This window comes from Boleophthalmus pectinirostris, unplaced genomic scaffold, assembly GCF_026225935.1.
Source record: "Boleophthalmus pectinirostris isolate CB_2022bp ecotype Guang Dong unplaced genomic scaffold, ASM2622593v1 HiC_scaffold_23, whole genome shotgun sequence".
NCBI classification, from domain to species: domain Eukaryota; kingdom Metazoa; phylum Chordata; class Actinopteri; order Gobiiformes; family Gobiidae; genus Boleophthalmus; species Boleophthalmus pectinirostris.
This window is the reverse complement of record NW_026571207.1, coordinates 35334381-35348677: the sequence shown is the minus strand read 5'-3', so window position 1 is coordinate 35348677 and position 14297 is coordinate 35334381. Positions and strand designations below refer to the sequence as shown.

The following is a 14297-nucleotide window of genomic DNA, read 5'->3' as shown; positions in this document are numbered from 1 at the left end:
TGTGATTTAAAATGCCCAGAATACAACAATGATCCATGGGTGTCATAGATTATAACTATAGCATACAAAAGCACAATATGTAATGTGTCTTTTTAAGACCCAGGACACCTGCAACCTTATACATTACAGCTCAACAAGTGTGAACACACAACAGGAAGTTCTCTCTGGCAAGTAAAAAAAAAAATCCTTTACATATAATAGAAAATATGACATGGGTGTAATATAGGTTTGGCTCCCCCTGTAAATTGCAATGTCTGTAAAAATTTGATGTATAGGTGCATATAAGTTATCAGAATCTCATTGTGGTTAGGAGTTTACTGATGCGTTTTCAAAGATACTCATCATTTTTGCTGAAATGTGACATACAAACCTAAGCAAGTATGATAAAAGTTGCGATTTGATGGCCTATGTCTCAATATGAGGCAAGTTCATCTATATTTTCATTTCAGTCAAATTTGTCCGACTTCTAGTTTGTCAGTGGTCAGAGCTATAATGATGTTATACATTGCTGAAATAAATCTAGACCATAATATTGAAATTGATTTATGTCACTGACACAACCCAAGAGCAGATTTATACCACAAAAACTATTCTAAATCTTCAATATGGTTTAAAAACACAATAATTTAACAGTGTAAACTCTTAAATGAGTCATAGAATTTATTAATTTATTCAGCCTTCTATGGCTCAAATCATATTGCCAAAATCTAACCAAAAATTTCCTAGTAGTGCAAAGGAACTACACACTTAAACAAATGTATATTATGTGTTATGTATATATATATATGTATATTGAACTATCGATATACTAGAATCGTGACTAGGTGCTCTATCAGTGTACAATAAGAAAAGTGAGCAGTTTCAATTGTTCCTTGCTCGTGCCTCATGACATTGACTCTTAATTAAATAACAAACATGTATTGCATTGTACACTGCATATCTCTAGAAGGAACCTCATCTATTGGCATAATGTCTGTTTTGTATGAATGATGGCACGGAAAATAGTGAAAATATCTTGTGGATACATGCAAGTAAAAACCTCAATATCTTTTAGTATTAGTCTTTTTATTACTATGAAAAAGAGATGAAGATTTGCTTGCATTGATTTAAAGCACTCATTAAAATGTCTGTTCAAATATCACCCATGACTTTGATACAGTTGGTCTCATATTCGTGGCAGAAAGTGTGTCATGCTCATGGTAGGTGACACGCGGTTTCCCCTCTTGCTCTTGCCTGTTTGCTGATGCCGATGTACATTCCCGGGTGTGCGGCCGACTCATACGTGTTGTAGTTGTTGACTAGAAGCTTTTCTTTGAATTGACATTCATCCTGGTAGTGGTCCTGAGATGAGAAGGAGAGAGAGGACTTGTTAAGATAAAGGAAACTGAAATCAATGTTGAGATATTGACTTATTATTGCAATAGTTGATGCACATATTGCAAAAAGATATAATAAGGACTGACTTAAAAATTACTGGTCTGTTAAATTGAGATTTTTTGTCCATATGTACCAAAGTGATTATGGAACACATCTCAATCATGCATGAATCACTTATTAAGAAAACAAAATTGGAGAATAAAGTAAATACAGAGCACTGGGCTTATGTACTGTAGGTGGTGGTGAAAATGTGGGTTTTGAAAATAAGCAATTAAACATGGCTTCAAATACAAGTTTGGGAGAGTTGAGGGGAAGCAAATATATCATGGTTAAAAGCTTTGAAAATTAAATTTTGCAGAATATTGCTTTAATACCATAATGCAGAACATAATGGTAATTAGTGCTAGCACAAGTGTGGGGCATGGAGCTCTAAACAAGAGGTGTTCTGTGCCTGAACATCAGATGAAGTGGAACAAAGCACTTTGTGGCATGTGCAGTGAATTGCCAGAATCGTAAAAGTAAATATCAAACTAGTCCCCTGAAAAACAACATGTAACATGCTCAAGACTTCTTTTATTTGGAAATATATTAGGATGATAAATGCTTAATATTCATAACATGTTCATGTGCCATGCTGGATGCTCCTGCGCCGTCTGGATGCCGTCCCACAGCAGAGCACAGCCCCTCGCCCGCTCCCTGTATGGGCTCAGCTCTGCTCTATAGTTTGGTTTGATCTGGATCTGTACAAAAGCTGCTTATTCACATGAGGGTGTTTACAGCGATGTCCTAAAGTCTGTTTTTTTACCCTGTCTGTGCTCCTAATGCTGCCTTATTGATTTCCTCACATCCACGTACCCTTTCTGTAATCAGCTCCATTTAATTTTGTGACCAAATTATTCCCATTGTGCTGCTTCGGTTATAAAGTTAGTGGTCAATAGGTAGACTACCATCAGAACCGTAGAAAACTGTCATGGAGCGGCCAAACTCTTGACTGGGATCAGTGTGCACATTCATTGACAGCTTGGGGCTGTGACAGTGGAGTAGACACACGTCTCGTATGTGCTGCTGTCTTGGCAGCAGCGGTTAGTAGAGCTTTGTACAGCGGCTTAATAGACGTATAGTGCACATGAGCACTCCTCTGTACAGACATCTGCACATCCTGAGTGGTCAGTCCTGACTGGTCAGTAGTAGCAGCTGTGGAAACTCGTACCACAGGTGAGTCCGTGGTAGTGGACTGTCAGGACAGGCAGGAGCGGGTGCGACCAGGGGGAGAGCAGCGGTGACCGGGTCTGCTGTGGGATGGGGGGGGTGCATGAGGTCTACGAATGGAGGAACACATAGAAAACTAAAAAGGCTGACGTGTGCGCATGTGGCTTACAGGAATCCATGGAGTGTTCGCAACACAAACTCAGTTCTGTCACGGCCCATCCAAAAGTCTACATTCCTTGGAGCCTGTACTGGTGTGTACTTGCATCGTGGGGCTCCAGAGCTCTTGTACCCATACATAACTTTTCACCACATCCCTCTTTGCTGCATGATAATGAGGCAAAGATTGCAGACCTTACCCACAGGGGCAGTGCCTAAAATGCTACAGCGGTCACAGTTTAGTTCAGATGCCATCACCATATACAGTAATAAAAGCACATCACTTGAGTATGAAGGAGGGAGTGGATCACAATTTATTTTTTCCTAGTGTTTCAGCAATATTGTTTTCAAGCACTCCCTCACAGCGCTTCTGTGTGAGAACAGTTTTTGTATCAAATTAAGGTATTTGATCAATTATACTTACGGAGCCATAGAGCTTCCCTCTGGCTGTCATGGCGATGAAAAGGCCACTTCTCAACCCACACAGAGTCACCACCCCTCTAGACACTGGGGAGATCTCCAAAAGAGCTGTCAAGGAAACAGGTGTTGACAGGTAAGTGGGGTAAAAAGTTACTTATTAGATTCTTATGTTACTGTAATTTAGTAGATTTGTGGTGTAATAGTAGCCTACTTTTTCAAGGATACATTTTTGAATGTGTACTTGTAATTCTAGCCAGGTAATTGTAATTGGTTGTTTAAAGAAGTTTTCATCACTGAGTACAGAAGTTTCAGTGCACCACTCTCTAGGCCTGTCACGATAAAAAAATTTGATGCACGATGTACAATACATATATTGTTGATACATATATTGCAATAAACCATAAAGAAACTATTAGAAACTATTTTATCCCACAAATACAATTAAAATAAAACAAGTCAATCACAACACATTTTTAAATAAACCGTGCCAATGAAAGACTTGAGCTGCAACAAATTAATAGTCCAATTAAGCAATAATTAGCCATAGAAGTCACTTATTCAAACCTTTACAGCTCCAATCTTAGCATATAACAACCAAAATAACAAAAACAATTTTATAAAGAAAATGTACCCATGATAAATGCTGAGACATTAAATATCCTGCTCAAAAAAATTAAAGGAACTCTTTGAAAACACATCAGCTCTCAGTGTGAAAAAAAAAAGCTGGATATCTATACAAATATGAACAGGGGAATGTCTTAGGAACAAAAAGATGCCACCTCTTTAATTGAGAAAAAAAAATATTTTCAGCCTACAAAGAACTTCATTTTATAAACATTTTATAGAAATGGAAAAAATCTAAGAGAAATGATGTGGCAGGCTTGTCCATTTTGCCAAAATTTAATTTCTGCAACTCTAAATGTGTCTCAATATGTTATGTGCCCCCCACATGCTTGTGTGCATGTTTGACATGGTCGTGGCTTGCACCTAATGAGACAACAGATGGTGTCTTGTGTGTCCTCCCAGGCCGGTGTAAGGGCATGTTGTAGAAGAAATTATGTATCTCTGGATGACAGATCATTAATCCATTTGCGAAGCCTGGTGAGTTTTTGGAATACAGACCAAGATTTGGCCCTGGCCAAAGACCAACAGCGTCTCCTCCAACAGCATGTATGTCCCTGAGTCTCTGCCCCAGAGTATTTGAGCTCTCAGTATTTATACAGAAATACAAGTTACATATCAAAGTAGAGTGACACTTGTTTCACATGCTGGTGCTAATCATCTTAGCATACATTTGAAGACTACTAAGACAGTTGTGTCTGCTGAACCTTTACACGTGCTAATGACTGCTCTGGTTCTCAGGTAGAAATCACATTCATTTACACAAAGACAGATTGAGAGAAATCTTTCCACAGTATAAATTTCCATCACAGGCATCACTGAGCTCCTATAGAGTTTGAGGAGCAACCTGGCAGCGTCTGATGAAACCAAACATAACGTCCCAGAGGTGTTCTATCGAGTTTAAATCAGGTGATTGTGAGGGCCATTCAGTTGTATCAATCCCGTCATCCTCCAGGTTCTGCCTACATACTCTTGGCACATGACGCCAGGCATCGTCGTGCATCAGGAGGAACTTAGGACCTACTGCACCAGCGTAGGGTCTGGCATTGAGTTTAAGGAATCATTCCCAATACCGAATGGCAGTCAGACCACCGTACTAGTTTCTAGCTGGTAGAGGTCTCGGGGTTTCTCCATGGATATACCTCCCCAGACCATCAAAGACTCATCACCAAACTGCTCATGCTGAACCATGATGCAGGCAGCATAGCATTCAATTCAACTTTTCCAGACTTTCACGTCTATCACAGCTGCTCAGCAGGTGCGATTCTAGGCTTCCAAAGGGGATAACACATATGCGCATAGCGTACACGTCAAAAATACCATACCAGTGAGCCAGACCGCCATTCTAAAGTTAGCACATTTTCGAGTCGTTCCTTTAATTTTCACATTAAGACACATGCCGGAAAAGTGTTGTGCACAAAGCTGTAATCAGCAGAGAGATAAAGACACAAGGGTTCAGTTGTATCAGATCTTGGTTGAAGCTGACAGACGAGACAAGTGGATAGTTGATTAACTTGCAGAATGACTTGATTCAACTTATAAAATGAACTGCATTTAGCTTAGTGTGAGAAACGCTACAGTCGGTCTAGATCCAAACCAGAATCTGCTGCTGTTACCCAAACTCAGAGCTTCTGCTCTGGGCTGATGTTTGGTGAGTTTGTACAAAGTTGTACATGCTGCTGTTTTATGAATTCATGGTGATAACTTGAGATGAGGACGGCCTGTGGTTTTAACGGGGAACTATGGAGTAAGAAAGCTTCAAGAAATATTCTTTCAGAAAAATTTGTGCGCATAGAATAGAACATCATCCCCCCATATTTCACACACTGGCTGCCATAAATCGGGGAATTTATGACCCGACCACAGATAAGCCATTTTACTAGAATGCTAGGGACTGTCTATGGTAGCCAAAACAAAAACAGTCACATGACTGCAGGTTCTCTATAGGTGCTATAAATTGTATCAATGCTACTAATGTATTAAACTATATTCACAACTCTCCTTTTCTCGCTCTCCTTCTCTGTCTTTCTTCTATAGTTATTTTTTTCCTGAACTTGCTTGGATGAATAGTGTGAAGGAATTGGTGTTATGGTCATCTGCCAGGGTTTTTCCATCTTGTTTTTCCTTTTCCTTTAATTATTAGGGTTGGAGGTTGTGCCTTTTTATGCTGTCAATCATATAGTAGACAGATTGTAGGTTTAATATCTTATTAAAATGTAAGGTAGGATATTAGCATCACATCATTTCACTTTACTTATATTACACAACTTGCAGAATTTCTTATAAATTGCCCATATAGCCTATATTTACCAATAGATTACTTTCTGTTTTGTGTTACATGCATACATGAGCCATTCTTAGCAAAGTGACTTGCCAGTTGATTTGACTCTGAATCCCGACGATGAAAACCTGACGATGCAGTTTATATTCTTTCTTTACATATCAGACAAACTGCACAGGCCTTACACTGAACAAAATAATAATAATAGTCGTCCACTGTTCTTTGAAAACTCTGCCCTCTCTGTCAACTTTTTGTACTTTAACACTCGCCATTTTGCTGTCTTTTTAACTGCACTTCAGAACTCTGCATGTGCGTTGACTGTCACTGTTTGATCTCGAGCTTGTCAGATGACGAAAATTTGGTGGCAAACGTATATAAATACTTCATATAAATATAAATTTTTTTATTGAAAAAATCAACAAAATACAAGATGCAGGAGTTTTATTATTTGCCAAAAAGTAATTTTAAAAAATAGGCCATCACAACCTTTGAGGATTGCATCATAGGGACAGTTCAAATGGTGGGGGGTCACAGGGGTGTAGCGGCCAGAGACTTATGGATCCTTTATTGCTGGTTCAATGACTGTTTTTCATTGTTTAAAACTTGAGTAATACTAAGTGTTCTGAAAGACATGATCACTCAAGTCAACAATAAAAAAAAATCCTCATTAATGTTCAATAATGGTTATTAATTGTTAATGAATAATATCTATTGACTTGGGGCGTGAAGGTTTGTGACTTTTATAATATGGGTCCCCAGAAAAAAAGTTTGGGAAACACTGCTCTAAACTTGCATAAAAACACACAGGCAACCATGAACCTCTTTACCTCTTTTTAATATCTGCATATAGTATAAATGTTTACATACCTATAGTCCTGAAATGAGACTTAGGTTTAGATAGAGAGCTGTGTCCCAGTTGTGCACGTTGTTATTTCTGTCTGGTTGTATCAAACGATGGCGGGTGCAGTGAAGTCCCCTAAACAACAATGACGTGTTAAATTGTACAATATATAATCCATAAGCAACATTCCCTTGGTAGCCATTAGGTATTCTGTTATAAAGTTAAAAGTGTTCGTTCTCCATTATATTTAATATTATTCACTTCTTCATCGTGACATCACCCTAGTTTGAGAAGACTCACAATCAAATCCCACCCATATCCACGTCTGTGACCAACTAGCAGCCTGCGCACATCCTGTAAACAAGCAATTGTCCTGGTAGTGGAGCAGATTAGGTCTCCAAACCACAAGAATCGTTCAGTTTGTGGTACAAGCACCAAATTTCTCATATATTTAGCTAACATCATGCCCTTTTAGAAAAACCCGTTAGTCACCTGAAATATTCAATATGGTGACCATTTTTCAAGATGGCCGACCAAACAACTGATTTCACATAAGTATGAGCTAAAAGACAATAAGTCATCATGTTCTTAATCAAAATTAATGGAATAAATCACAAATTTGCAAATATATACATATACAGTAATGCAATGTCAGGTATTCAACAAATTTTACACCAAAATATATTTAATGTTGCACAAAATTCATTACATTTTCTTGCAATTTGAAACCAAAAGTATCCCAATAACCATTTGGGAAGTAGAAATAAAAACACGAGCAAAATTAAAATAAAATGCAACATATTGACATAGGTTAATTTCAGAAATAGAGCCATTAAAATAGAAGCATTCATAATGCTGTATGTGCTCAAGAACTATCAACAAAAGTTTGCCATCATTACGATTTTTGGCACATTCATTCAGCCTCATTTAACTGCATTGTTGATGCTTGTCTTAGTTCAGAAGCTGCTTCTATGTTATCACATAAAAAACATTGCTGGAGTTTCTGCACAGTTCTTCTAATTTTTGAATGTCCTTCGTCTGAGTCCATTGTATCACAAGCTGCTCTTTTGTTTACCCGTTCAAGTTTACTGTTACTGAACAATAATCTGCAGCTTTGGTGATTAAATTTTTTTATTAGCGTTTCTTCAATGCCACGACCGTCATTCAGTCTGGTACATCCTGTCAATTCAGGTACGGCTATCGAACTTTAATACTACAACTAATATTAGTATAACTAATACTAAAACTACGAGCTGGTGTATTTACAGGGCTAATTCGAGAGCATTTGGGACACTACATCATGCTACATTAACTACATTGAATATTAGAATGTTAGTAACACTACAGAGCCGACACTGAACCCCATGCTGAGTTTCACAGTATGTGCTGGTTGTGCTACAACCCCACTCATTTCTAGAATAAACACATATATATTCTAACAAAAACATATTTTAGCACATTGGTACTACATATGTTTAATATTTCTTCAGGCAGGTTTCAATAAGATTTGTCCATGAGATTTCTTTCTGCTGTGTGTTATTATTTAATGATATTTATTTGTAGATATTATAAATATAATGAAAGGTGATAAATAACCATCAAAAATTATTTGATGAATAATTTCACTTAAAATAGAAATAATTAATTAAATAACAAACTTATGTTTGACAATTATACATATATAGATATATATAGTTATTATACATATATACTATGGCAGCCATCTTGAAAAATTGCCGCCATCTTGGATATTTTTGGTGGCTAACGGGCTTTTCATAAAGACCATGTTATTATCTATCTCCACTCCAAATTTGATGCTTGTACCACAAACTGAACGATTATTTCAACTACCAGCTCCACTATAGTGTACTAGAAGTTACAGTTAACTAACCTCACAGCACTTTTAGGTGGAAGATAACGAAATGGTAATACAAAGGGGCAACTGTCAATGAATACAAAAAGGCACACAAGTGACTTCATGCTCAGCTGGATATATAAACAACGTTATTCATAGCTAATTCGGAAGTAACAAACACCACGCAAACTGCAATGTCATGTCAACTTTTCCAACTAGTTTGGTGTAATCTTTGACTTACCACATCAGTTGAATAGATAGAAGGAAATGATCCCTCTTTTAAATGGAGACTTTCAGCAAATCCTTCGCATTACTTCATCATCTTGCACTTGAACTACAAACCAAAAACAAGATGGCAAACTCAAAGAGCAATTAGACGGAAGTTATTTAACTTTTATCACCTTTTAAGGACATTTCCTCTGAAATTCAGTGAAGTAACAGATCAGAAAATGTAACAACATGGCATATCTAAACCGGAATTGAAAGGTGTCTAAAAACGATATAAAGACATTTGTACTGATAATGTACTGATAACAGCACTGAGACTGCTCTTATCAAGGTGACAAATGACATCCGCCTGAACACTGATGCAGGCAAAGTCTCAGTCTTGATCCTCTTAGATCTGAGTGCTGCTTTTGACACTGTCGATCATGGGATCCTCTTACAGAGACTAGAGGACTGGGTGGGCATCTCTGGTACTGTACTAAACTGGTTCAAGTCCTATCTAGAAGACAGGAAGTATTTTGTTGAAATTGGAAACAGTGTCTCAGATCACATGGCCCTGACCTGTGGGGTGCCTCAGGGGTCAATCCTGGGCCCCCTGTTGTTCAATCTCTACATGCTGCCATTAGGCCAGTTAATAAGCAGCAATAATGTGTCCTACCACAATTATGCAGACGACACTCAGATCTACGTCTCTCTGGCAGCAGGAGACTATGGACCAGTGGACTCACTTGGTCATTGCATCCAACAGATCAGTGTGTGGATGCAAAACAACTTTCTCCAGCTAAACTCTGACAAGACTGAAGTCATAGTGGTTTGGTCCACAGAAACAAAGGGACAGTGTCAGCAGTCACCTCCAGTCTCTCTCTCTAAAACCTTCAAATCAGGCAAGAAATCTAGGTGTAATAATGGACTCAGACTTGAACTTTAACAGCCACATCAAATCAATAACATCTGCAGCCTTTTACCATCTAAAAAACATAGCAAAAATCAAAGGTTTACTGTCTAAATCAGACTTGGAGAAACTTATCCATGTGTTTGTCTCCAGTAGATTAGATACTGTAATGTTCTGCTCACTGGTCTCTCCAAACGAGCTGTGAGACGCTGCAGAACATCCAGAACGCTGCAGCTCAGGTCCTTACTCGAACTAGGAAGTACGAGCACATGCGTCCTGTGCTCAGGTCTCTGCACTGGCTCCTGTGGCTCAGAGACTTTAAAGCAGCTCTGCTTGTACAAGTGTCTCCATGGCCGAGCACCAAAGTCCATCTGTGACATGTTAGTGTCATATGAACCATCTCACACTCTGAGGAGCTCAGGGACCGGCCTCCTGCTGGTGCCCAGAGTCACGACTAAACAAGGGGAGTCAGAGTTTCAGGTTCATGCAGCTAAAACCTGGAACAGTCTTCCTGAACATGTGAGACAGACTCTTCTGTGACGCTGTTTAAATCCAGACTCAAAACATTTCTGTTTAACTGTGCAAATAACTGAAAGGTTTTCATTCCGCACTCTTCTCTCCAATTTTTGTCTCTCTTTTTTAATTTTCATCTTCATGATTATTTATGTTTTGATTTGTTTTTATTATGATTTTAATGTATTTCTTATTCTGTAAAGCACTTTGAATTACTTTGTGTACGAATTGTGCTATACAAATAAACTTGCCTTGCCTTGCCTATGTGTTATACATACGTCATGCCAGTAGGTGGCATTGTTGGATTCTTATTAATGCCTGAAGCGCTGACTAAACGTTTACACTAAATGGCATCCTGTGTAAGTTCAGTCAATACATGGTACCAGGAGTAAATCTAAAAAAAAAAGTAAGCAAAGATGAACAACATTCGACCACCAGAGGAGTTAAAACTTTCTGGGAATGTCAACGAGAACTGGAAAATCTTCAGGCAGAGTTTTGAACTTTATTTGCTTGCAGCTGGACTGGAGGATGAAGAGGAACGGCGCAAAATAGTACTGTTGCTAACAGTAGCTGGTCGTTTGGCGTTGGATGTGTACAACACATTTGAGTTTGACAGCAAAGAAGATTTATATCTAAATGATGTTCTTACTAAATTTGAGGAGTACTGCACACCAAGACAAAATGAAACCTATGAAAAGTATGTTTTAAAAAACAGGCTGCAAAAAGAGAACAAGTCCATTGAGCAGTATACGACAGATCATGAAACTCTGATACACTCGCTGATTCAGTGATTCATGACCAGATAGTGATTGGAGTACAAGACAAAAGAGTTTAGTTTACACTAAAATGAGTAAGTGCAGTCAATACAATATCTTTGCAACTACTGCAGGGTTTAAATTTAGCTTTTTTGAGTCAATACAGGCCCAATATACCCAGGAGACACTATCCAAAAGAGAAAAAGTTGATTTAGCATAATATGTGGTCTTTAAAGGCTGCCACACACTCAAGAATTTTTGTCTTGAACGATTTTTAAACATGCAGCACAAAGTGTAAACCACAGACACAATAAGAATGTTATGAGATTTTAAATATGCAATCGCAAAGACTGCAGCAGGGTATGGCGGTGTAAAACAGACTAAAGTTGTGAGCATTTTATGTCTCTTTACACTTTTCACTCAGACTAATTGCATAGGGGCAGACGCAAGTCAAAACTGTGTTATTATTTTTTGTGAAATGTGGTGCAGTACTTCAGATACATGTGTTTTTAATGCACAGAAGGCTGACACAAGAAGTAGAGTCACTATTACTAATCTGCAGCTTCACCTCAAATGGAGCGCTGCGAACCTGTAAACCAATCTAACTGTCACTGTGATTATTTTAGCTTTGTCTAAAAACGTCGTTTGTCAAAAGTTTCACCACATGCATCACGCACCTGTATTAAAGCACCTGTCTCTGTCTGATGCAGTTTAAAAAGTGATTTTTATAGTCGAGTTTCGCTTGAAACTTTCCAGTCCATATGCTCCCACGCACAGAACACACGTGTGCTTGGACGCTGCAGTCATCAAAAAGGCACAACCATAGTTTGTTGCAGTTGAAGGGAAGAGAGAAAGAGTAAAAATGTTTAAGTAGGAAAATTAACACTGAGGGAGATTTATTAAAAAGGAGAGACATAGTAAAATAAAATAAAACAGACCTGCAGAAGTGCTGTGTTCCTTGGTGTTCACAGTCACTGATCTACAGTAATTCCAGATATTTTATTTTATTTCTTCTGCAGCTTTCTTCTTCATTGAATATTGATGTGCCCTTAGACTCAATCTTAGCTGCCAACCAGAGGAGGCAGCTGGCCGAGCAAGTAAGAAGTGCAGCTTGTACAGTTATAAAGGACATAAGGTAAGTACTACAGTTTCATTGTGTGATTTGGGTGATGTTAGAAACTTTTTATTTTTTTTATAATGAAATGGGCTTTCTATAAAAAATATGGCAGAAGATGTTCCAGAGGGTATGTCCCCTCTCATCACTGACCGAAACAACAGTGGAGAGAGAGGGAGAGGCTTAAGAGAGGCTTTCCTGTTGCTTGTCCAGAGCTCACCTGCTCCTCTTAGAGGCTACTGTGATGCTGCAGGACACAGAGGACACAGAGGATGGACACTTTTGTCCTGAGGGCTATTACTCATCTCAATTTGCCCTGACTCTGGATCTGATGACTCTACCTGTTGAACTGCACTGAGACTTTTGTTTGACCATTTGTCATTGCTATATGTGCTTAAATTTCTCCTCAGGGACAAATCAAGTCATTTTGATTTGATCGCTGTGCGCAGAAAATAAGTGTGCCTCCCATTAATGATACTTCTGCACATCAAGTTTGTCAAGTTGTTGTGTACAGTTTTGTGTAATGGTTTTGTACAAAGAGAATTGTCATGAGACGTAGACTTGTGGGATGAGCATTTTAGGCTCATACTTAATTGCAAGGACTTGGCAACTAGGGTCCAGGAGAGATTGTTAAAATACTGAAACATGCATGGAAGACATCTACCACATCCTCAGACATGTTTTTGACATGCATACGGTGAATTGCAAAAATCAAGATCAGAATAGATAAAAGCATAAATAATATTTATAAATCAGAGGCACATAAAAAAAAAAATTTTTTAAAACTTGATTGAAGATTAAAATTTTGATATTGATTTTGGAAATAAGTTTCAGGTGATAAAAAGCGAAATTTAATGTGTAATTTCTTGTTCAATATAGATTAATACCAAAATTCAGGCTTTATGAGATTTATTGTTGATAAATAGTAATTATTGATCAGATTGTCAGATTGTCATAAATGGTTAAATGGCTGAATGGTTAAAAGGAGAAAAAGGTACACTGTAAGAACTAATTGTTTTTATATCGCTCTTACGGTGTGTTCACAAACAAGGCCCATAATAAAAGTTGTGAATCATCATCATATGAGACCATCATTTCAACCCCCCCATACCAGTAGACAGACTGTGCTATATATGTACTTACTGTATGGGCTCTCGTCATGTGTGCCTGAGACCTGTCCGTTTGGAAACACCTGCAGATGGAAGCCGATGCCCACGTTACAGTAGAGCCTTCGGATGCGCTTTATTCCCAGCAGGTACTCCTGGTCCTGGTGTGGGGCATCTGGTTTGTCCCAGGGGCCCACAGTGTCAGACAGCAGTGGCCCCTGGCTGTGTGTGTGCGCTCTTCTGTTGCTGGGGACGTGGCCAAAGACAGAGCCCAGAAGCACTGAACACCAGAGCCATGTGAGTTGGGGCCACAAGACACATGCTCTCAGCTTCATGGTCCAAAAAAGAAATTTAAGTGAAAAATTTGCCTTCACCCCAATTCAAAGCCTGGTAAAAGTGAAAATGATTTCATTTATATATTTCATTTTTTTTCATTCTGGTCACAGGACAGGAGGTTATGGTTTGACTCCAATGGAGCAGTGAGAGTCCATATTTATGTGCTGCAGATACGTAGATCATAGACCCCGCTGTGTACGGCATTACAGGGGGGCTGACTCAGCTTCTGCTCCTCACTTCAACTTCACTCATGGGGCTCTTCCACAGAGAAGCTTTAAGTGCTCCGATGCTGAGCGGGTGATGAACACACAGTCAAAGTGAATTGTTTTGGAATCACCTTGCATTTGGATTGTTTAGCACTGTCATACAATTGTATCAAAAATGGGTAGTAGTTACATTTACTTGAGTAACTTTTTTAGAGAATTTGTCATATTTAGTGTATTTTTCTTTGAGCATACTTTGTTTGTGTCCTTTGAAAATACCAGATTTTGACCATTATTTAATGTTTTGTCCTTCAAATGACATTAACTTAAAATTATAAATTAAATGTTGTCCCAAGAGTTACTCTTACTTGAGTAGTAGTTTTCCCAAACTTT

At 38.4% G+C, this 14297-nt stretch overlaps 1 protein-coding gene across 1 annotated transcript; it reads right to left on the bottom strand.

Annotated features, from left to right (window-relative positions):
- Window positions 1-1054: 1054 nt before the first annotated feature.
- Window positions 1055-13700, bottom strand: LOC110155806 (fibroblast growth factor 4A-like). Its single transcript, XM_020919979.2, is given in 4 exon segments — window positions 1055-1236; window positions 1239-1341; window positions 3167-3270; window positions 13403-13700. Coding segments are annotated over 4 exon segments (576 nt in total). The 3' UTR covers window positions 1055-1165.
- Window positions 13701-14297: the final 597 nt, after the last annotated feature.